At 40.8% G+C, this 24,142-nt stretch overlaps 1 protein-coding gene across 1 annotated transcript in view; it reads left to right on the top strand.

Moving 5' to 3' along the window:
* The window catches only part of ddx10 (DEAD (Asp-Glu-Ala-Asp) box polypeptide 10), a 288,529-nt gene that overhangs the window by 37,021 nt on the left and 227,366 nt on the right, over positions 1-24,142 (top strand). Inside the window, exons 5-9 of the mRNA XM_078545489.1 lie at positions 279-399; positions 7,612-7,801; positions 14,513-14,639; positions 15,743-15,905; positions 19,858-19,942. Of these exons, the coding sequence (XP_078401615.1) occupies positions 279-399; positions 7,612-7,801; positions 14,513-14,639; positions 15,743-15,905; positions 19,858-19,942 (686 nt within the window). The remainder of the gene's footprint in view (positions 1-278; positions 400-7,611; positions 7,802-14,512; positions 14,640-15,742; positions 15,906-19,857; positions 19,943-24,142) is intronic.

The following is a 24,142-nucleotide window of genomic DNA, read 5'->3' as shown; positions in this document are numbered from 1 at the left end:
GTAGTTGGGAGTCAGGTTAATTAGGAATTTTGGGATTTGTTATAATATCAAGTAACTGTAATCTTGTGTATGTGTTTGAATTCTTTTCTTTTGTTAATAAAAGTTTTAATTTAATTTTTAAAATCTCTAAAGGTGTTAGTGGACTACCACTTCTGCATCTGAACAATTTAATTAGGACATGTTTCAGGCTTGCATCAATTCTCTCTTACCTGCTTCTGTTGCCTGACATTGGTGATCGTTTAAATGAGATGTTGAATGTATATTCTTGTTTACAATAGGACCTGAAAGTAGAGTCTGAAAGGATCCATCGCACCAATATTGTCATTTGCACTCCTGGTCGTCTTCTGCAGCATATGGATGAGACAACCTACTTCCATGCTTCTAACCTGCAAATGCTTGGTACGTGCATTTATTTAAGGGAAATGTATCTGGGGCAGTACTTTCTGTTCAGGAGAAAAACAGCATTCTCAGCAGAGTTTTCTTTGATACCTTGTAAAAGCACGAATGTTACTATTCAAGTATTGCTGAAAAAAGGAGACATGCTGAAGCTTTGTCTTGCACTCATCAGGACATGAGGTGTTGCCATGGAGAATGCACCATGGTGACTGTCAGTTAACTGCTGAACATTGTTTGAAATTTAAACCAGGCAGCTTGACTCTGATCAAGGCATTGCCCTGAGGAATGAGTCAGCGAATGGCCGTCACTTATTTTGTTTAGCTGAAACAGGCGCAATGTGTGTACATGTTCTTTCTGTCTGCAAAGAACAGGGCCCTGTGTATTAATATATGTAGCCTCCAGTACACACAAATGTACCACACTGCAAGCCTGACTGACAATCTTAAATTGGTTGTCAGCGCAATTCTTAGCACGCTGAGGATTATTTAACAAATTTTGTCCAATCGCATATTATTCCTGTGGAAACCCTTGAACCATTTTTCTCCCAGACCTCTTCAGTGACATCCCTTTGTGTTCCAGAGAAGCTGCACAGGGAACAGTGAAGTCTACAGGTTCAGCCCAGCTTGTAAACAACTCTGCAGGATTCTGGGGAAATACCATATTCTGGGACTGCAGGGTACCTGGTGAGCGAAATGGTTTCCCAGAACCGTTCACCTCTGGAGTGGCCTTCAGTGTGGTCTGAGCTTACGACTATTGTTTTTTTGGAGCCTCTGTGGAATAATGGGGACGCATTCTGTTCGTAAACACTGGAATGGTTAGGTAGTAAGAGGAATGTGATTGAAGGTCTCCAGGTTGCAACAAAAAAACCAATTCTGATGACCATTTTTTGCCTATAAAATGGATGATTACTTTGAGTGACAGTTACTTGCCTTCAACTTGTCTTTTATCTTCTAAATTAATATGTTTATCCATTTGTTTTAAAATTATCATTCATATTTAAATAGTTTTGAGAATGTAGTTGTGACGAGTGATGCATCCTTGTCATTCTGAAGAATTTGAGTTTAAAAACAATTCTTTTTGTGTGATAGCAGGTTGCCCTAGGTTATGTAAAATGAAGAAAAAAACTGCGTGCTTCTGTACAACTGATAACACTGCTTTGAAGTTGGACGTTATGAATGTCCTGGAATAGGTGCTGAGGAATAGGACTGAACTGCCCCTGTTGGCACAGCTGAGATTGGAATCTGTCTGTCTGAGATTGCAATGCTTTGTTACTCTGTGGTGTAGAATGTTGCTGTTCCTGTGCATTGTATTACAATTAGCTGATAAGTGTTGCAGAATCAGTCAGCTACCAGTTAAGGCCAGCTAACATTAACCTTGTTATAAATAGTGATTAGCCAGAAATATTCAGGGGTTCTTCTAATTGAAAGAAGTCAAAGTTTTCCGTTATTTTCCTATTGCTTTTTAGGATCTCCCTTTGCTGTGCATTTTCTAATTGCTCTTTAGCTGACATCTAAGAAATATGTAAGATTGGCCATGGTAACTTCTTTTCCTATCCACCCTGCGTCTGGCAAAGTGCCTGGCCTTCACTCTGTCTTCAATAATACACATGATATTAGGAACATGTTGTGTGGGAATTGGAGCTATTGAGCAGCATCTTACTACTATCAACTTATAAAAGATGATGTCCAAAGACATGAAAATTTACATGAGAATGTCAGAATGGTTTAAAGTGAACGAAGGGCTCTGATTGGGTCCAAGTTGTTCGCTGACTTTCCAAGGGTAGGCCAGGGAACTGCAGTATGTGGAGGATGGTACTATTTTCTGCATTCTTGGTTACTGTATTCTTGATGAGCAAGGACTTACATGCTGAAAAAAGAGAGACTCAGTGAAAGAAGAACAAATGTTTGCCTGTAGTGTAAAGAAATGTATATTAAGATCAGGGAAGATTGAAATTTTCATAGCTGGTGTGAGGAAAATGGTTTGGAGATGGAAGCTTTTTATTCATTCACGAGATGTGGGTATCACTAGCTTAGCCAGCATTTATTGCCCACCCTTAACTGCCCTTGAGAAAGTGGTGGTGAGTCGCTTTTTTGAACCGCTGCAGTTCATGTGGAGTAGGTGCACCCACAGTCCTGTTAGGAAGGAAGTTCCAGGATTTTGACTCAGCGACAGTAAAGGAACGGCGAATATAGGTCCAAGTCAGGATGGTGAGTGGCTTGGAGGGGAACTTGCAAGTGGTGGTGTTCCCATGCATCTGCTGACCTGGTCCCTCTAGGTGGGAGAGTTCGTGGGCTTGGAAGGTGCTATCAAAGGAGCCCTGGTGAGTTGCTGCAGTGCGACTTGTAGATGGTACACACTGCTAACACTGCATTGGTGGTGGAGGTAGTGAATGTTTCAGGTAGTGGATGGGGTGCCAATCAAGCTAGGCTGCTTTGTCCTGGTTGGCCTTGAGCTTCTTGAGTGTTGTTGTTGCTGCATGCAATCAGCATGCATTCCTGTCCTGACTTGTGCCTAGTTGTTGGGTTCCTAAGACATGAAAAGAGATCCAACGCTTTATGATCAAAACTTTATTCTTATTGCTATTTTTTTTAATGGATTTCTGCTGAACAAAAAAAGATGGCTGCTACAGGTTACATGACCACAGGACTGGCCCTTTGTTCTGGGAGCTACCACCAAGAGTTACAAGAACAAAAGAGTTCCCCTCTCAGCCTGCGGAACCACTCACCTCATTGTACAGACCCCTTGTAATTAATGAAAGCAGAGGAAGTGCAGACAAACACACTTCCCAACCTGAACTATCACAAAAGCGGGAGATCGAACTCATTATCCGAAAGAGATGCTAATAGCCTTCTCATCTCTCTCTCCAAAGGGGAACAATGGAATTCTGGCTTGAAGCACAGAAAATGATTGTTAAACTGCAATTAACCCTTAATGGGCCATGTCACATGACCCATTCCTCTGGCCTTTTGGACAGTTTTAATATTACATTTTTGGCCTCACAGGCAGACTGCTGTTTTAACATGAACTGGTAAGGACTCTAGGAGCCCAGCTAAGCAAGCTGTTGGTTACCGTCTCTCAACTCCATGAAGCCTGCTTGGTTTTAAAAGCCTCTGATCAATGCCTGCCAAGTGGCCTAAGCACAGAAAGCACCATTCGTTTCAAAGATTTTCTTCTTGTCATCTCCAACCAGAAGCTCATCGGGTCTGAAGTCTGCCAGGAAGGAAACACCCTTTGGACTTTGACTTCTAGGTCTCTGGAAATCACGTGAACTAATATTCATGTATGTGGTTCTTGTACTGTTACTCTCCATAGTTGTAAAACTCCTTTTTCTATCTCCCCTTTACTGTGTGTGTAGTTGTGAACGCTCCTCCTCCAGGTTTTGAATGTGAAATAAACTAACCTTCTGAGTTAATCATAACGTGAGTTTGCTGCGAGTTATTAGTATATGGAATAATGCAAACCAAGGGTTTTGGAAAACACGCTACAGCATGCTAAAAATAATTTAAAATACCTTCTGCTTACTGACAGCTGGTGAGAAGAACTTAGTACAATTTGCTTGCCCCTCTCCTGTCCGTAATACTATAGATGGTGGATGGGTTTTGGGGAGTCAGGAGGTGTTCCTCACCCCAGAATTCCTGGCCTCTGACCTCTTGCAGGCACAGTGTTTATGTGGTTGGTCCAGTTCAGTTTCTGGTCAATGGTAACCCAGACGTAGTGATAGTGGGGGATTGAACAGTGGTAATGCCATTGAAGGTCAAGGGGAGATGGTTAGATTCTCTCTTGGAGATGATCATTGCCTGGCACTTGTGTGACACGAATATTACTTGCCACTGATCAGGCCAAGCCTGAATGTTCAGGTCTTGCTGCATATTGACATGGACTGCTTCAGTATCTGAGGAGTTGCAAGTGTTGCTGAATATTGTGCAATCATCAGCGAACTTACCCACTTCTGACCTCATTGTTAGGAAATAGAGTTTAAGTAAGTTATATTGGTATTTGTACGTCTTAGGAATGAGGTTTAGCTTTAAAGTTTAAGCTTGATTTGTATTTCTGTATCTGTGTTAAGAAAAGGTCAAATTGAGTTTTGGTCTCATTTTAAAATGTGCCTGCATTTCTAATGAGAGGTTTACGAGTGTTGCATCTAAGTTAAACAAACAAGAGCAGAGAAACTGGGCTGTTGCCTAGCAACAGGGGTCCAGAGAGGCAGGTCCCTCCCACAGACATATGCAGAAAAACTAAAGAAACAGCAGTTCTGAGTTCAGTTTGAAGACAGCTGCCAAACAGAAGCCCCACAGAAGGGACAGATAGCCAGCCCCAAGCTAAGGAATTTCAGGGGAGTGGAACAGGAGAAAGTCCCAAAAAGAACTTCTAGTCAAAGGAAGGATAGGAACCTGGAAAAGGCCTTGTTGAGTGAGGGTCAGAGACAAAGGCACCAAGCTTCAGATTTAAAGGGCAGAATTTTTTGTCCCTTGAGCGGGCATATGCCCGACCCAAACGGGAGTGAAATAGTGTGTGATGAGGTCGGATGAGCGTCCTGACATCATCATGCGCTCTCGCAATCTTTTGGCCGGCGGGCGCATGCGAGAGGTGGCAGCCGCCCACTGACAATTAAGAGGCCAATTAAGGCCCTTAAGCAATTAATTTGTATTGTTTCACTGCCCGCTCAACTGTTCGGTTGGCAGGTGGGTGAATAAGTCAGGCAGCCTTTGCACTGTTAATGAAACCTCATCCACAGGCAGGATGAGGTTTCCAATGGTTACAGCACACACACACAATTTTAAACTTTTTTTTACATGTCCCCCTTCATGCGACTGAGTCACATGTGGGGTCATGTTTATATCATATGTAAAATGTTTATTTTTATATTTAAAATTCTTCAGATCCCCGAGGTAGCTCTGTGCCTTCAGGGAGCTTTTCATGCGCACTCCCCTGCATAAGCGCAGACTTCAGTGCTCGCCTTCCTCCTGCCCCCACCCTGGCAGTGCTGAGGCTTTTAGCGTGTTTGGGGCCCAAACGTGGGCGGTGGCCTGTCTTGCGGCCGCTCCTGGGCCCACCCGCCTAATGAGGGGAAAATCCTGCTGAAAGAGACAAAAGCTGCAGAAAGCAGATTTAAAGTGAGAACAGCTTGCAAGAAGGTCCAAAGAGACAGCTGAAGGTCTGTAACTCTTTGCTATGGGCATGTGAAGCAGTGGTGTACAGTTGACAGCTGAGTCGGTGAAAGAAAGTGCGTGGAAGACGGCTTGAAATCATGTGGTGACCCAGGGAAGAGGAACGTAGGAAGGAGAGTTCAAAACCCTGGAGGTGAACCCTTGTGGATGACGCTTGAGCGAAAGTGTCAGTTTGGGAGCAGATTCCAAGGCGAGTTCTTGGAAAGTGGCATTTGGAAACTCTCATGTGAAAGACGGACTGCAGTGACTCTGGTTGGCTCAGTGTGACAAGAATCTGGAGAATTGAGTAGAGATCCATAGCATCTGGTTGAGGTGGCATCTGTCACTTGTTTTCAGAGTGTGGTGTGTCTGACCACAGGTTGCCAATTGGTAACTTGTGCTAGCCTTACAAATCTGTATATATCTGTAAAGTATTAGCTGTGGGTGAAGGAGCATTGTAATATAGTTCATCTTTTCTTGTTGAATAAATGTTTTATTCTTTTGTTAAAAGTTCATCAGCTGACTCCTGTGACTCTGTTTAGTAGCTACTCTCCACGTAGCTAAACAAACAAACAAAAGTTAGGATCTCTCAAGCTGGGTTCCATCCTGGGATCAGGCTTGTCCAGTGGTAACCTAGTTGGGGATCATAACATTATGTTGGAGGGAAAATCACTGATGAAGCAGATGAAGATGGTTGAGCCCAGGACACTACCCTAAGGAACTCCTGCAGCGATGTCCTGGGACTGAGGTGATTGACCTTCATTAACCACAGCCATTTTCCTTTGTGTTAGGTATGCCTCCAACCAGTGAAGAGCTTTCCCCTGATTCCCGTTGACTGCAGTTTTAGCTTTTCCTTGATGCTGCACTTGGTCAAATGCTGCCTTGATGTCAAGGGCAGTCACTCTCATTTCACCTCTAAAGTTCAGCTCTTTTGTCCACGTTTGGACCAACGCTGTAATGTAGTCAGAAGCTGAGTGGCCCTGGCACAACCCAAACTGAGTGTCAGTGAACAGAATATTGCTAAGTGCTGCTTGAGAGCACTGTTGACCACCCCTTCCATCACTTTGCTGACGACCGAGATTAAACTGATGGAGTTGTAATTGGCAGGATTGCATTTGCCCTGCTTTTTGTGGACAGGACATAACTGGGCAATTTTCCACATTGCTGGGTAGAAATTGTGCATGAGTTTGTATACCTGGAATGTTCATTGCCTGATGAAGAGTAAGTATGAAGATGCTGAAGACAAATTGTTTTAGCTGCAAGTATCCTAACAGACTGTAAATTGCTCAAGTGGAAGATTTTTATCCTGGATTGTGACATGAATGTGTACAAGTTAGTGCCAGTTGACATTCTTGTATAGCATTGAGAGCTTATTCTTGAGGTAATCACAGAAGCAGAAGTTGTATGTTTTTGGATTGCACTTTATGGAGATGTTAGATGTTAACTGAGAGTGTAGAGTGACCCAACGCTGAATTGAAGTGAATGAGTGACCTGCATACCAAGCATGTTGCAGTGGGGTGATTGTGATGTAGAACTATACTCATTAGGCTATTGGAATAACTTCAGTAGGGAGACTAGAGCTGAGGTGATGTATGGGAAGACCACAGACTGATGATTGGTATAGCTTGTGAGGGGGATTCTAGTTGCTAAAATCTGTAATGCCTGTGGCCAATCTAGTTATGATCACTAACTGATCTTGTCTTTCGGTGTATTTAATGGATTGAAGATCTAATTTACAGTGACACCATACTGCCCTGGAACAAAATCAATCTTGGAATACAATAGAATACTCTTGCCTTTGATTTTCTGGGAAAATGCTACTACAGTCCTTAAAGTGATAAGTGTGGCTGATTGTATCAGGGCTCCATTGTACAAAATTAGAAAAAAAGTTGTCTGTATTGAATATGTTTGCTCGAAACTGTCAGAAGCTAGCCTTGATTACCACAGAATGTGCGATGATTTATTGTAGTAATGTGTAAGGTTCAGCAATGAATGTGCTCAGATTGGAGTTGTGTATATAATCATTTGCCTTCATCAGTATATGTGCCTTTTTTCTTTCTCATTGCAGTCTTGGATGAAGCTGATCGAATTTTGGACATGGGGTTTTCTGAAACAATGAATGCCATTGTGGAAAACCTCCCTAAGAAGCGCCAGACTTTGCTTTTCTCAGCAACCCAAACTAAATCCGTTAAGGACTTGGCACGACTGAGTCTGAAAGACCCAGAGTATGTTTGGGTTCATGAAAATGCTAAATTCAGGTAGGTTGTTGTTATTTTGTTTAATAACAAGGCTGTAAACTTACAGCAGGTCCTCTGAATTGTTTTTCTTTTCAGATATCTGTAAATGGTAATCATGTTTGTCTGGTGAATTGCTTATATCTGGAGTGTCCTGTAAACATTCACAACTTGTCTCCTGCTTCAGGCATATGTGTTAGCATTGTTCTGGCTCACTTGTCTTTTTTAAACGCAATTTAGATGCAACTTAAATGGGGTTGCAGGAAAGTTTGTTGTAAAAGTTCCAATATGCCTATGCCCCCTTTCTATCATCCTCCTTGGGTCATTCATTCTGCTGTTTGTTTTTCCCTTTTCTCTCTTTTTGCTCTTAACTTCCCCAGAAGCCTGGAGAGTCGGGTCAACCCCATTTCTGAAAAGGTGAAGATCAATATTGAATTCAATGAAATATAGATTGCAGAAAACTCATCAATGTTACTGATATTGAAATAAAAGCAAAATACTGCTGGAAATCTGAAATAAAAACAAAAAGTGCTGGAAAAATTCAACATATTGAATTTTGCTTTTACCTAGAGGTTAAAACTTAAAACAGGTACATTAATTATTTTGTAAATAGCTAAATCCCTATTCAAATCAGGCTAACCTTAGCAACCATTTGCTAGATGTGTTATGTTCTAATTATTCTGTAGCTCATTGTGACTTCAGCAAGACTGACCATCTGTCCACCTATGATACTGGCCTCAGTTGTTTGAGTTGGCCTGATTACTCCCTGCTGCTAACTGTGCTCCCTTCTTCCATTGATAGTGCTTTTGAGGCAAGTTGACTCTCCACACACTTATAACACTTTTGTCTTGTTGCACACACTCAAAAGTAGAGTTGGATGTTTTATGAAAACCAATTGTCCGATTTTAGCATTGGTGGAGAACGAGAGGCAAAAGTGATTTTTGGTAGATTTAAAAATTATTTGACTTATTATACTAGGATGGGTATCTAAATATTAGCATACTTAGGCTTGGAGCTAATTGCCATTTTTTTTGCCAAAACACTGTTGTTTAATATGCTGTGTGGCAAGGCAGAGTTCATTCTTTTGGATTGGGAGCTGGATGCACACTCTGTGACCACAGTGTGGCTACATCTGCTTTGGAATGAGGCAGAATCTTATTTGAACACCATACCCAACACAATTGTTTATTTTTTGATACAAAACATTTATTGAACAAACATTCCACACATTTCCAGTATGTCAGTTTTCTATGTTAAGTATGGCTAAACTTGGCTTTTGCTTCATCAAGTCTTTCATTCATGGTATTATCTTATTGTGGTTATTGAAAGAATGCACTTCAGATGTTTATCAGTGAACTTTGAGCAGGCGCATGTCTTCTACTGGTTCTCCTTAAGAAATGTTTTATTGCACACACACACCAGCTGCTGAGTAATGAAAGCGTGCAGACCTTTGGATTCCTCTGGTAGTTGTATAATGTCAGCATACACACCACATCAGACTTGCTCTTCAGCTGGCCATTACGTTGAAGCTCTATTTGTTCCATTTGAATGTTTGGAGCACAGTCACTGCTAACATAAAAAATGTTTTCAAACCCCTCTATCTCTGGCAATCAGTCATGAAAGTTTGGGAACTCATCGCAGAACAGTTTGTTATGACTGGGATTGGAGGAGTGTGCGAACTATCAAGCACCACTATTCCACAGACTGTACCATTAATTTAAATGTTTAATTTTCTCACCAAAATGGTAATTCTGTACTTATACTTCTACTACACAGAAGAAAAGAGACATTGACCAGGCTTCTTTCAAAAAACTCAAATGATAAATTTATTTTAAAACACAACTTTTCACAAATTGCAAGTACTGATTAACACACAATTGTAATTGGGAAGTATAACTATCGATCTCTTTCTAAACAATTCCCCCGACACACACACACACACACACACACACACACACACAAAAAGAAAAGGCAAACAGATGGTCTCTCTGCAGAGTTGGGATTTTGAGGATGGGCATTATAAAATAAAGGGTGAAGTCTGCAGGGTCTTGACACTGTCGACCTGGAGTTCCCTTGTGTGAAGACCCGGTGGTCCTGGTGGATGTCTGGTCTTTCTCACCAACTGGTCTCAGCTTTATAGGTCTAAATGCAGACAAGTTACACTCGGGTGAGGTTTCTCTGACTACAGGTTGATGGCCGTATACAATTTTTAGGCAAGATAGAGAGAGGGATTTAGCTAGGGTAGTCTTCTCCAACAAGACTGCCTTCAAAACAATCAGGTTCACAACTTAAGTTTTTTTTCTCACCCATGTGATTTCCAGCAAGTTGCCAACTGTTTCAGTTTTTTTTTTCTCCATCAATTAAAGCAACGTAGTTAGACACGATTTTCCTTTAACAAATCCATGCTGACTCTTCCGAATCAATCCATATTTTTCCATGTGACTATTAATTCCATTCCGAACAATTGTTTCTAGAAGTTTTCCCGTCACCGAAGTTAAACTGACTGGTCTGTAATTGCAGAGCAGATCTTTACAACCTTTTTTGAGCAAGGTCGTAATGTTTGCAATTCTCCATCCCTCTGGCACATCCCCCGAATCCAGAGTACATTGAATGATTATTGCCAGCGCCTCTGCAATTTCCACTCTCACTTCCTTCAATATTCTCAGATGCATCTCATCTGGTCCTGGTGCCATATCAACTTTAAGTACTGACAACTTATCCAATACCTCCGCATCAATTTTAAACCCCTCTAGTGACTGAGTTTCCTCCTCTGTCACCATGGCCTGGGCAGTATCTGCCTCGTAGGTAAAGACAGATGCAAAGTATTCATTTAACACCTCAGCCATGTCTCTTGCCTCTGTGTAAATCCCTTTTTTGGTCCCTAATCGGCCCTACTCCTCCTTTCACCACCTTTTTACTATTGATGTGCTTGTAGAACACTTTGGGATTTCTGTTTGGGATGTCTTTTTTCATAATCCCTCTTTGCTTCTTGTATTTGCTTTTTCACATCCCTTCTGAACCTTCTGTATTCAGCTTGGTTCTCAATTGTATTTGCTACGTGACACCTGTCGTAAGGACACCTTTTCTTCTTTAACTTAATTTCTATCTCCTTTATCATCCAGGGAGCTTTGAAGTTGTTTGTCCTACCCTTCCCTTTTGAGGGAACATACCTTGACTGTGCCCAAACCATCTTCTCTTTGAACGTAGCCCATCGTTCAGCTATTCTTTTTCCCACCAATCTTTGATTCCAGTCCATCTGGCCCAGCTCCGTTCTTGCCCCATTGAAGTCCGTTCTCTGCCAGTTCATTATTCTTATTCTGGATTGACCAATGTCATTTTCCACCGTCATCCTGAACCTTATGATACAATGATCAGTGTATCTTAAATGTTCCCCCACTGTTACTTGATCTACTTGGCCCACCTTATTCCCAAGAACCAGGTCCAGCAGTGCCTCCTTTCTTGTTGGACTGGACACATACTGCTGTAGGAAATTCTCCTGAAATCTAGGAATGCTTGTCCCTCACTGCCCCTTACACTACCACTATCCCAGTCTATATATGGGTAATTAAATTCTCCCATTATAAATACTCTATGATGTTTACACCTCTCTGTAATTTCCTTGCAGATTTGTTTCTCCATATCCTTACCACTAGATGGTGGCCTATATATTACATTGAGCAATGTAATTGCACCCTTCTTATTCCTTAGCTCTAGCCAAATTTATTCTGTCCTTGAATCCTCTGACACATACTCTTTTTCCAGTACTGCAATACTCTCCTTAACCAAAAACGCCACCCCTCTTCCTTTTTTTTCCCTTTCCTATCTTTTCTGAACAACTTGTAACCAGGAATATTTAACATCCAGACCTGCCCTTCCTTAAGACAGGTCTCCGTTATTGCTACAACATCATAATCCCACAAGGAAATCTGTGCCTGTGACTCCCCAATTTAATTAACTATACTCCGTGCATTCACATACATGCAGTGTAACCCTGATTTAGAATCCATCACTTGCTACCTTACTCAGACTCCATCTATTAACTTACTATCCTCTATTTTAGTGCTATCTGCCTCTCCCAGCATTTCGTGCACCCTGGTATTACTTTCTAATATTTTCTCCTGATTCCCACACCCCTGCTGAGTTAGTTTAAACCCTCCCTAACAGCACCACCAAAACGCCCCACAAGGAGCTCAGTCCTGGCTCTGTTCAGATGCAACCCGTCCGGCTTGTACAGGTGCCATCTCCCCCAGAGCCAGTCCCAGGAATCTAAAGCCCTCCCTCGTGCACCATCTTTCCAGCCATGCATTCCTTTAACTGTCTTATCTTCCTCATTTGCACGTGACACTGGGAGTAGTCCGGAGATTACTACTTCAGAGGTCCTGCTTGCTAATTTTCTACCTAGCTCCCTAAATTCCAATTGCAGGACCACACCCCCCTTTCCTATCTTTGTTGTTAGTACCAATGTGGACCACGACCTCTGGCTGTTCACCCTCCCCCACAAGAAAGTCCTGAAGCCATTTTGTGACAACCTTGACCCTAACACCAGGGAGGCAGCAAACCATCCTGGAGTCGCGTTGACGGCCGCAGAAATGCCTGTCTGTCCCCCTAACTAAAGAATCCCCTATCAGTACTGCCCTTCTGCTCTTCTTTCTCCCTTCCTGTACAGCTGGGCCACCTATGGTGCCACTGGCTTGGCTCTTGCTGCACTCCTTCAAGGATCCATATCACCAACATCAAGAACGGAAAACCGGTTAGTGAGTGGGACCTCTGGGGACTGAACTACCTGCCTGTTTCTCTTGGGCTGTCTGGCGGTCACCCATTCCCTATCTGCCTGCTTGCCCCTAACTTGCGGTGTGACCACCTCTCTGAACATGCTATCCCCGTAGTTCTCTGCCTCATGGATGCACCTAAGTGACTCCAGCCACTGCTCAAGCCCTGAAACCCGGAGCTCAAGCTTGTGTACATGGGCTTGTCTGGGTCACGAGAAGTATCCACAACTCCCCACATGCCACAAAATGGGCATTCTGCTTGGCTGAACTGTCCTGCCGTGGTCTTAACCTTAAATTTTTAATTCACTTTATTTATTTTAACTTTTACTTACTTTAATCTTACTTTTGTACTATTAACCATAAACTGGATTTGTAGATAGTAGAAATTCTTCACCCTTACTCACTGGGGTTGAAATGCAGTCCCTAACAGCAGCTGCTCAAGAATCAATCAACTCATGACTTTCCTGTGACATCACACACTTTTTTCAAATCTGCCGAGCAACTCAGGAAGGGTGCTCCCATGCAGGTCCGCTCTCTCGTCCCCGGAAGGTATGCCTGCCTCTCCACTCATGCTGTTTTCAATCTCCCGACTGCCTCTCCACTCCCTCTCTCTTCAGTCTCCCGACTGCCCCTCCACTCCCTCTCTTTTCAGTCTCCCCACTGCCTCTCCACTCCCTCTTTTCAGTCTCCCGACTGCCCCTTCACTCCCTCTCTTTTCAGTCTCCCGACTGCCCCTCCACTCCCTCTCTTTTCAGTCTCCCGACTGCCCCTCCACTCCAGCTCTTTTCAGTCCCCCGACTGCCGCGAGTGGGAGGTCAGGGAGGGGAAGAGGCTGTGAGTGGGAGGTCGGGGAGGGGAAGAGGCTGCTCGAAAATGGCGCCAATCGGGTCACGGGGGAAACAATGTTAAAAAGATAAAAGCAAAGAACTGCGGATGCTGGAAATCCAAAACAAAAACAGAAACAGAAATACCTGGAAAAACTCAGCAGGTCTGGCAGCATCGGTGGAGAAGAGCACAGTTGACGTTTCGAGTCCTCATGACCCTTCAGTTCTGTTGAAGGGTCATGAGGACTCGAATCGTCAACTGTGCTCTTCTCCACCAATGTTAAAAAGATCCTTGCCAAGCTCAATCAGATTACAGGCCCCGTTAACTTACTGATGTCAGAGTGAAACAATGTTAAACGGAGACATACTGTAATTGAAGTAATGAAGCAATTTCTGATATTTAAACAGCTTTGTTGTTATCAGGACTATTAGGACTAGTTTCATCATCATGTTCTGTTATGTGAGCTGACAGTAAAAATAAATAAGCACAAGGAGACTTGAGTTAAATTAGATTCAGAAAGTAATTGCATTATATTTTCTGAGACTTTATTTAGCAAAAGACATCAGTTGACTGATGCAAAGAAGATTATCATATTAAGTAAGATCAATTTGTAGTGAAACTCAATTTATCTAATTCATAGATATTCCCATCTTCTGTGTATCTTTTGTAGAATTATGATGGCTTCCTTTTAGATGAATGACCTGATGGACATGATTTTGTTTTGGTGCATATAGTGGTGATGATATAAGTGAGATAGTTTGATTACTCATTAACTAGGTAATAACTCGTTGTAGATTTGTGATGCCTTGCATCCATTTGCTGTATCAGTAAGCACACCATAATGGAAACAAAGATCAGAAGTGAAATAAATTATGACTATGCAGCAATTGCATATTGATTGAAAAAGAATTACATATTAGCCAAAAGTGGACATGTAGAGTAAATAAAATTAAAGCATGCCTTTTAAAAGGACAGACGCCCTTTTAATCTGAGAAGAATTTAGACTTTTGGGCAATTTGTTCTTGGTCAGTCAGTGGTTTTGGTATATACGTGTATAAATTATATCTGTAAACTGCACTTTGTTTTCCTGCTTCATACTTTATTTCTTTACAAGGACATTAAAAAGCATTTTCCTTTGCAGCACCCCTGGAACACTTGAACAGAATTACGTGGTCTGTGAGTTGCAACAGAAAATTAACATGTTGTACTCTTTTGTGAAGAATCACCTGAATAAGAAGATAATTGTCTTTTTTTCAAGCTGCAAAGAGGTAGGTGTTGATATCGAAATACCAAACTATTCCTGCACACAAGAAAAAGTATGTGATTTTTGCCATTTTCCACACTGCTGCAAAGTACCTAAGAGAATCACTTCAGTATGTTAACAACCTCTTTGCGAGCAGGCACGGCTTCTAGAGTAAACTTTGAGCAAATATCAGCAGCGCACTGCCCTCTGCCAATTTTGTATCCAAACATCTATGATCTCCCATTTGCTGCTTACAGAGGACACTGTAAACCCATCCTGAACCATTGCACACACGTGGGCTGAATTGGGAGTCAGCCTTGACCAGAAGGAAAAGCGACCACAGCAGGAACACAGAAGTGATTAAGTGACTGAGAATTTAAGTGGCCCCAGATTAAGTTCTCCAGGCCCCTGCAGGAACAGTGGAAAAAGCTGGCTGACTGCTTCAAAAGCAGACAGCTGGCAATTATAGATCTGTGCGGTTATTAGGCTTTAGTTTACACAGAAACACACTGAATTGTAGAATATGATCCCAAAACACTCGTAAAAATTCTGAAATACAATGTAATGAAAAGAAATATAGCTTATAAAATGTTTCCTAGAGGCAATTGCCTTTGTCATAGGCTTTTAGTAAGGGTTGTTATACAGTTGTATGCTTTTGAAATTTTCTTCTTTAAGCTGTTTTTCAGCTGTGTCTGAGTTTTGGAAGGCCAAGGATTATGGTTATGTTTTTTTTTTATTTTGAATGGCATATAGCTTGGAAACTGCATTGTGTTTTGCACGATTTGACTTTTTTAACTAAAATGGAGCAGCAGGCAGACATTCATTAGAGTTGTTGAAGACTCTGAATTGTACTGCATTGGGTGGATAGTTTGAAGAAATGCTACAAATTGCAAGCATTGACATGTTCTTTTTTGGGGAGGGGTGCAAGATGCTATTGTTTGACTATCAGCCTGCATTCTTTAAATGCTGGGTTGAGTGGAGCACTCCTTTCTTGAAATAGAAATTTTGAAAAATGTGTTCTGCAGCTTTAAATTGGTAAAATGGTGAAACAGAATTAACTTTTATTGAAGTATTGTTTGGGGCTCTGAAGACTTATTGAACCTTTCACATTCTCTTTCTGTACATCAGGTCCAGTATCTGTTCCGTGTGTTTTGCCGTCTTCGCCCCGGTGTGCCAATCCTGGCTCTTTACGGCAAGCAGCAGCAGATGAAAAGAGTTGAGGTCTACAATGATTTTTGCCGGAAAAAGGCTGCTGTACTGTTTGCAACAGACATAGCTGCTCGAGGACTTGGTATGTAGAGTACAGTGGTGAAGACCATGTTTAAAAGTATAAGACAGTTTGATGCTTTCCTTTTAGAAGTTTCTCTCTTCCTACCTGTTTGGCTTTTGAAAAACTAATTTTTATGATTCCTAAAATGTATTTTCTGTGCTTGCTTATGCATGTACTGTCCTTTGTGCTCAGTCATGCATGTATTCAACTCCTCTTTATACCTTTTTCCCCAACTCTCCTGTCACACCGAGATGATAACCAGAATGACTTGGATGAAGAGACAGAGAGTAATATATCTAAGTTTGCTGACGACACAAAGCTGGGTGAAAAGGTAAACTGTGCAGAGGACACAAAGAGCTGTAGACAGGTTAAGTGAGTGGGCAACAAGGTAGCAGATGGAGTGCAATATGGGGAAGTGTGAGGTTATTCACTTCAGTAAATAGAAAAGCTGAATTTTTAAAAAGGCGTGAAACTAGTAAATGTTGATGTTCAGAGGGACTTGGAGTACTTGTACAAGAAACACAAAGTTAGCATGAAGTATAACAAGCAATTCGGAATGCAAACGAATGTTGCCCTTTATTGCATGGGAATTGGAGTACAGGGATAAAGAAGTCTTGCTACAATTGTACAAGGCTTTGTTTAGTCCTGGTGCAGTCTTGATTTTCATATTTAAGGAAGGATATACTTGCCTTGGAGGTGGTACAGTGAAGGTCCACTGGATTGTTTCCTGGGGAATGAAAGGGGTTGTCTTATGTTGAAAGGCTGGGTAAATTGGGCCTATACTCTCTCGAGTTTAGAAGAATGAAAGTTGACTTCATTGAAATGTACAAGATTCTGAAGGGGCTTGATAGGAGACTCTCCTGACTGGGAAATCTAGAATTTAGGGCACAGTCTCAGGATAAGGGGCTGATAATTTAGGACTGAAGAGAAATTTCTTCACTCAAAGGGTTGTGAATCTTTGGAATTTTCTATCTCTGAGGGTTGTGAATGCTCCATCATTGAATAGTTTAAGGCTGGGATGGACAGATTTTTGGTCTGTCAGGGAATCGAGGGAGATGGGGAGAAGGTTGTGGGGGGGAATGGAGTTGAGGTTGAAGATCAGCCATGATAGTCTTGAATGGCAGGACAGGCTGTGTGGTCTACTCCTGCACCTATTTCTTACATTCTTATGCAGTCCATATGGCTGGTTCCTGGCACTTAAGCAATTTTTGCTTGAGTTTGCTGATACCATCAACCTCTTGCCTCACTTGGCAGTTCATTCAATACATTGGTCACTTTCCGTATAAAGTAATTAAATCAAAACTATCTTTTCACCCATAACTAAATTTTGACTATGTGCTTCTGTTGTTGAATCTGTCTGTTTCTACATCATGGGATGTAATCAACTGGTAAATAAGAAGCTATAGCTCGCTTAACTTTGTTGACTCCCTATTCATTTGTGGATGGTGCATTTTAAGGATGATGACCAATTTGAAAGTTAGTCATCGATGTTCCCTCTACGTCGCGGGGCCATGCAGCAACCCTATAGCTCTCGTGTAGATTGCTCACAAGTCTGCCCTTTAAGATACTGCATGTATGTGGTTGCATAAAAAGATTTAAAGAGCTCATGCACTTAAACAAATTGACCACACTGCAAAAATAATTAGAGGGTAAGTTGTGGGTAATACAACATTCATTCCCCACCTACCCCCTTGTCTTAAAGCATCCTCCAGCTCCATCACTCTAAGGTGTTGACTCCCTACCAGTGTAAAGACCCAAAGACTATGATCATCTTCTGGTCCACAGAATTGTGAACATAATTGATTGTGTCCACACCTAACCATTGCTTACCTGCCAAGATCAGGAATTGTGACTGACTTTCATCTCTTTCACCCAGGGCCATTGTGGCTTAAAATAATTACCGACCTGGCTGAGATTAGCTAGCTCGGCACAGTTGAGGAGTCAACCCTGATATCTTCCTGGTCTGCATGTCTTAGTTATTTAGTGGACAAACCTACTATTATAAAAGTCAATACTTAGGTTTTGAACTAAGCCTCTTGGAGAGAAGAAGGCTGAGAAGAGATTTGATAGAGATGTTCAAAATCATGAGGCGGCTGGACAGAGTAGATAGGGAGAAGCTGTTCCCACTCGTAAAAGGATCAAGAATGAGAGGGCACAGATTTTAAGTGACTTAAAAGAAGAAGGTGCGACGTGAGAAAAAACTTTTTCACATAACGAGTGGTTTAGGTCTGGAATGCACTGCCTGGAAGTATGGTGGAGGCAGGTTCAATCGAGGCATTCAGGAGGACATTAGATGATTATTTGAATAGAAACAATGTGCGAGAGTATGGGGAAAAGACAGGGCAACGACACTAGGTCATGATGCTCATTTGGAGAGCTGGTGCAGGCATGATAGGCCGAATGGCGGCCTCCTGTGCCGTTAAGATTCTGTGATCATGTCAGTGGCTCGAATGTTGCTTTGAGAATAATGGCCAGGCTAATGGCGTTCACCATTATCATGGAGTAATTAGGCAGCAATTTCCAAAATACGCCCATGCTCAATTAAATCTGGAAATTCCAGTTTCCCTGCTTCCCAGGCTGTCCGATAATTATATAAAGGCAAAATACTGCGGATGCTGGAAATCTGAAACAAAAACAAAAGATGCTGGAAATCTCAGCAGGTCTGACAGCATCTGTGGAGAGAAAGACAGTTAATGTTTTGAGTCCGTATGACTCTTTTTCAGAGCTACATAGAAGTAAAAATGTGGTGAAATATATACTATTTAAGGGGGGTGGAACAGGTGAAACTGGATAGAAGGCCAGCAATAGGTGGAGGCAAAGGAGAGATTGCAAAAGATGTCATAAACGAAAGGTCAAAGGGGTGTTGATGGTTGTGGTACTGGCTAAAGGAGGTGCTAATGGTGACATTAAGAGCAGAAACCGGAATGTGATAATAGCCGATCCAGGGTAAGCACTCTGGAAAGAACAACATGAGCAAGTGACAGATAGCCCTAGTGGGGGTGGGGTGGGGTGGAGGAGACGATGGTGGGAAAAAAGATCGAAAATAGGCTTAAAAAGTGGGGATAAAACAATGAATAAAAATGGAAATACATTTTAAAATAATAAAAATAAGTGGGAGGAAAATAAATAAGTAAAAATTAAAAATTAAAATTAAAAAATTTAAAAAATAAATAAATGGGAAAAAAGTGGGAAAAAATTGTTGGAAAAAAATTGGACCTACTGAGTTTTTCCAGCATTTTTTGTTTGTGTCCTATAATTATACTTGTTGATCAACTGCATTGAAATCAATGTAAGGGCATGAAGTTGCGGTTCCCTAGTAGCAACCCATAAACACAGTGGAAAAGTTATGGCTGGTGCATTTGGATATAAGTGAATTTTTGATAGCGTGATCAGTCATAATTACTGCCAAATAATCTCTCTGGTTCTGAAAATTTAATTTTAGAAGTATGGTGTCTATTTGTTCAGAATTTGGTCAGTGTTGGAAATTTAAGAAAAATAAAACATAAAAGTTTTTTTTGTTCTAATTTTACTTTCTTTTATTTTTCTCTTAATCTCAGCTTTCTTTCTTAATCTTTGCTTCCTTTCTATTTCTAATTTATACTTGCTGTTTTAGACTTGTGTTTCTCTCTGAGGATGCTCAGCCTTGATTGGTTGAAGAGCCTTGTTGGTTCTTGCCTTGCTCACTGGTGCCCTGCAGAGGGTGCAGTGCTGGATCAGATGCCTGATGACAGCAAGTCTATGCTCAAAAGCCTGTGAAAACTCTTTGGACAGCTATCAGCGTAGTGAATGGCAAGCACTGTTCTTTCACTGTTGACTGCCAAATCTGGAACTGTATGCTTGTGATAAGAATATTGAGAATGTTTTAAGTTTTACAATAATGGTTTCACTGCACATAGTTAAAATAAGAAGCAAGGCACAGAATATATGTACCGGTAAATTATTTATGAAGTTATTTGACTTTTTTTCTTTCCAGATTTTCCTGCTGTGAATTGGGTTCTTCAGTTGGATTGTCCAGAGGATGCTAATACTTACATTCATAGAGCAGGGAGGACAGCCAGGTATTGTGGTGATGTGCGATCATGCATATCAGTATGTTTTACAATTCTTTTGTGAATTCTTATAATATAGGTTACTCGAGTGCATGCGATGAATGTGAACTGGAAAATTATAGATTAAAATGTTAATTTTATTTTTAATGGATCATAAATTTTTATTTTTTTTCCAGCTGGGCAAATTGTTTTCTCTTAGCTGAAATGGGAGTTTTTTTTTAATGTTCTGTCATGAAAATTTAAATGGCTTTCATATTTCTTCTATTATCTATTAGTGAGTGAAAGTAGCAAAGGACCAAATAATACGTGTACATGACTGGTGTATTAGCAGAATACCTCCTGTTTGTGAACTATGGGAAAAAAAGTAATCATCTTGGTGAAAATTAACATGTATAAATAAGGACTTTAATATTTAATTTAAACAGATTGCATGCAAGTACTAATTTAATTTTATTTCATGATTTTATTTAATTCCTAGGTTACAATTTTATGATTTTTAATTTGAGATCAAATGCAGCGACAGAGTTTATTACTTGGGGGTCAAATTACAGCTGCGCAGCCCGGTTCAATTATACTCCAAATCTAAGCCAAAGAGTGGCTTATATGTTTGTGAACCAAACACTGAAGATGCACTCCATTACTGGGGACAGTAGATAATTAATTTTCATTTCAGCTGCCCAACAAAGATCCACACTAATAACTATGACTGAGGTGAAACTATTAATTTGAATTCAGTGTGGAGTTTCTGCAGATGTTCCACTTTTTGGAGATGAGGGGAGTGCACTTTCGAGTGCATGACATGAGAGCTGCTTTTGGGTATGTCCTGTGTTTTGAACCGGTGATAATGGCCCAGATCTTCCAATTAGTATCGGAAACCCAATTTCCTACTCTGATCAGACAAAACAGAGATACACGTTTGTCTTCCTCTGATTTTTCTGAGCAATCTTTCAATGGAGGGCCCTTCACATCTGACCCAGTGCAGCAAACCTCGTAGGGAGCAGCGGAGAGAATCCGCACAGAAACCATGCTCCCTTTGTACGGCACTAGATGCCGTATTCTGGTAAGTAAATAGTTTTAATGTCCCAAAGCTGCTTTGAAAACAGCTACGGAGAGAAGGTAAGTGAGTAAGGTGGGTGGGGTTGTGGGGGTGAGGAGTGGGGATGGTTACGGTGGGCAGGGTGGCAGTAGGTGTGTAGGATATTCTCGGGTATATCCGGTCTCCAACTATCTGGAGAGCGAAAGATCTGGGCCATAATCTAAGATAGACCTGAAATTTGTAACAATCTTATTTTTAGGGAGCTGGTTCAAGGTTGAGATAGACAGATTTTTAATCAGTAAGGGAATCAAAGGGTATGGGGAAAAGGCAGAAAAGTGTAGTTGAGGATTATCAGATCAGCCATGATCTCATTGAATAGCGGCGCAGACTCGATGGGCCGAATGGCCTACTTCTGCTCCTACTTCTTATGGTCTTGTGGTCCACTGAGAATTCTCCTCTAGCTGCAGATTGCGGTGGGTTAAGGGAGGAGTAGTTGTGGTCGGTGATGGTGGGAATGGATGCACTTTTTTTATTGGAAAAGAAGTATTTGATGGTGAAAACAGTAGATTCATGTTAAATAGTTGGTAAGAGACCAGTTTCCATTGCACCTGATGGCACATGAATTTTATTTTAGCATATAACATTTTAAAGAAGATATTATATAATAATGTCTTAAAACTGTCATAATATATTCACTAGGACACTACAATTCTCTTTTTGTTTCAATTGATTATTGTTTATAAGAATGATGCTACTCATCATTTTGGATTTTTAAATTATTTTTAAAATAACAGTATATTTTGTATGAAGCCTTACACAGTACAATATGATGCAAGTTTCATGGGTTAACTGGTTTGTGAAGAATTGAAAACTATTTTATGCAAAAGTACTTTGCAAATTACGTTTCACGTATTAATCTTTCAAACACTGCCAATGGATTTACTCATCTGAACACAGTGGAGCTGTATATATTGTCAATTTGTTTACTTGCCACTGGCGAGGTTTGGATGCAATATTTTGACCTGTTTATTCACCACCCCTGCGCTTGGCTAATCTACACTGGCACCAGTCTGGTAATCAGCCTCTATCTTGCACTTCTATTAAATTAGCCTTTTTCATTTAACTAGGTGCATAGTTTTATTACACCGCTAAATAACCTGGTCTTGCTGTCTTGTGACTAAGGATGAACTAGTTATGTTTCTCTTTGTTTAGGCAGCTACTCAATGTTAAAATTTGCACCCTTGTGCTCAAATCCTCCCATGGCCTCCCACCCACCCCCTCCCCGGTCCTCTCTAAATATAGGAGCATAGGACTTAGAAGCAGGATAAGGCCATTCAGCTCTTCGCACCTGCTCCACCATTTGCTAAGATCATCGCTGATCTAATTGTGGTCTCCACTTTCCATATGTCCCTCATGACCTTTGACTCCCTTGCCTATGAAGAATCTATTTAATTCAGCCTTGAATAAATTCAATGACCTAGCCTTCACTGCTTTCAGGAGAAGAGAATTCCACAGAATAATAACCTATAACCCTATATATCTCCTTTCGTCCTACCACCATCCAAGATTTCTGTCTCTTCCAATTCTGGCCTCTTGCGTATTCCGATTTTCTTTTCTCCGCCAGTGTTTCAAACCCTATCTCTTTGACCAAGCTTTTGGTTATCCGTCCTAATATCTCATGAGGCTTGGTGCCAAATTTTGTTTGATCACAATACTGCGAAGCATCTTGGGATATTTTACTTTATTGAAAGTGCTATATAAATGCAAGTTATGGTCAAAGCTTTGATTGAATTAGATTGGTCTCCCAAATTTTGAGTTAAACAGCCTTTTGTTAAAGAAGGTTATATTCAATTTAGAATTAGATGAAGGAAACAGGGAAGGAGAAGAAATGCCTTTTTCTGTTGCATCTTGACAATCTTGTAACAAATGTCAAAAGTGATATGACCTTGGTTCAGCCTGTGGTGTGCTTTACCCTGCCAAGTATTGAATGGAAATGGTGCATTGCTTTTATTGGTTATGAGCTAATCTAGAGTCCACTGCCCTTGAAGCTGATCTCAGCAATCCCTTCTCACATGTTTCATGCAGACAAGTTATAATAGCATAGCTCTTCGATAAGAACTAACTTGAAGTTGTACAGCTAGTAAGAGACAAAACGCTTGGCAATAAAATGATGTAGATTGCATGTTGAGAGAATACTGTATTGCACTGACTGCTTTCCAGCTTATTTGTTTTTCTAGCCTGTTTTTACAGAAATGTTAAAGGGAGTGGGGAAGTATTCAAAGCTGAAGTACAAAAATGTCAGTTAATATTCACCTGATTTTTTTTATATATGTAGCTTCCTAAAATGGTGGAGTCTAAATATAGAAAGATCTATACTGGTCCAAAATGAATTCTGCATCTCTAACTAATTGAATTGCAGATTATCAGTTGAGACCTGTTTCTGCAATTATGTAATCTATCATTATGCCATGTATTTAAATTCTAACACTAAATTCTACAGCTGGTTGGTTGATTCTGTTCTGCCTTGTATTATTGCTGTTCAATCTCAACTATTTGATTTCCATTTAGTTACTGTGGTGACGTGCATTGTCAAAAATCCAGAGAATTAAATCTAGCAAAGGCATGAAGTGGAACCTTTTTGATGCAATAGAATTTATTCATAACTTGTGTTTTCTCAGCTGTGGATTTACGCAATCACTTTTTTTCAGGTTTAGCTCTTCCACGAGCAGTGGAAAGGTTTTGTCCTCCATCGATTCAGTCAAAACATGTGTAGCTTACTATTTGTGCGAGGCTCAAAGTGAACCTTTAGGGGAATTGTACTTTGATCTATCAAAATGCTGTTATAATATTTAGTAAATTGCAACGTTTAAAATTATCTTTTCAAATGCAAGATGTTTTTAATGGGTATGTATCAATGAATAATATTTTATGTAGGAAACATAGTACTCTGGTGACCCTGTGCATAACAAATTAAATTAGGAACACAGGAACATTGGTCTAATCATGTTTGTATATTCCATTCAGTCCCTTAAGCTTGTTCCACTATTCAATGAAATCATGGCTTATCTGTGTCAACTCTAGCTACTTGCCTTGGCTCCATATCATTTCAAACCCTTGGCCAGCAAAAATCTATCTCATGTTTGAAATAATTAATTGAGCTGGTGCCAGCTGCT

Source organism: Cetorhinus maximus, chromosome 7 (genome assembly GCF_964194155.1).
Source record: "Cetorhinus maximus chromosome 7, sCetMax3.hap1.1, whole genome shotgun sequence".
In the NCBI taxonomy this organism is placed as follows: domain Eukaryota; kingdom Metazoa; phylum Chordata; class Chondrichthyes; order Lamniformes; family Cetorhinidae; genus Cetorhinus; species Cetorhinus maximus.
This window is presented reverse-complemented; position numbering and strand designations above follow the sequence as displayed.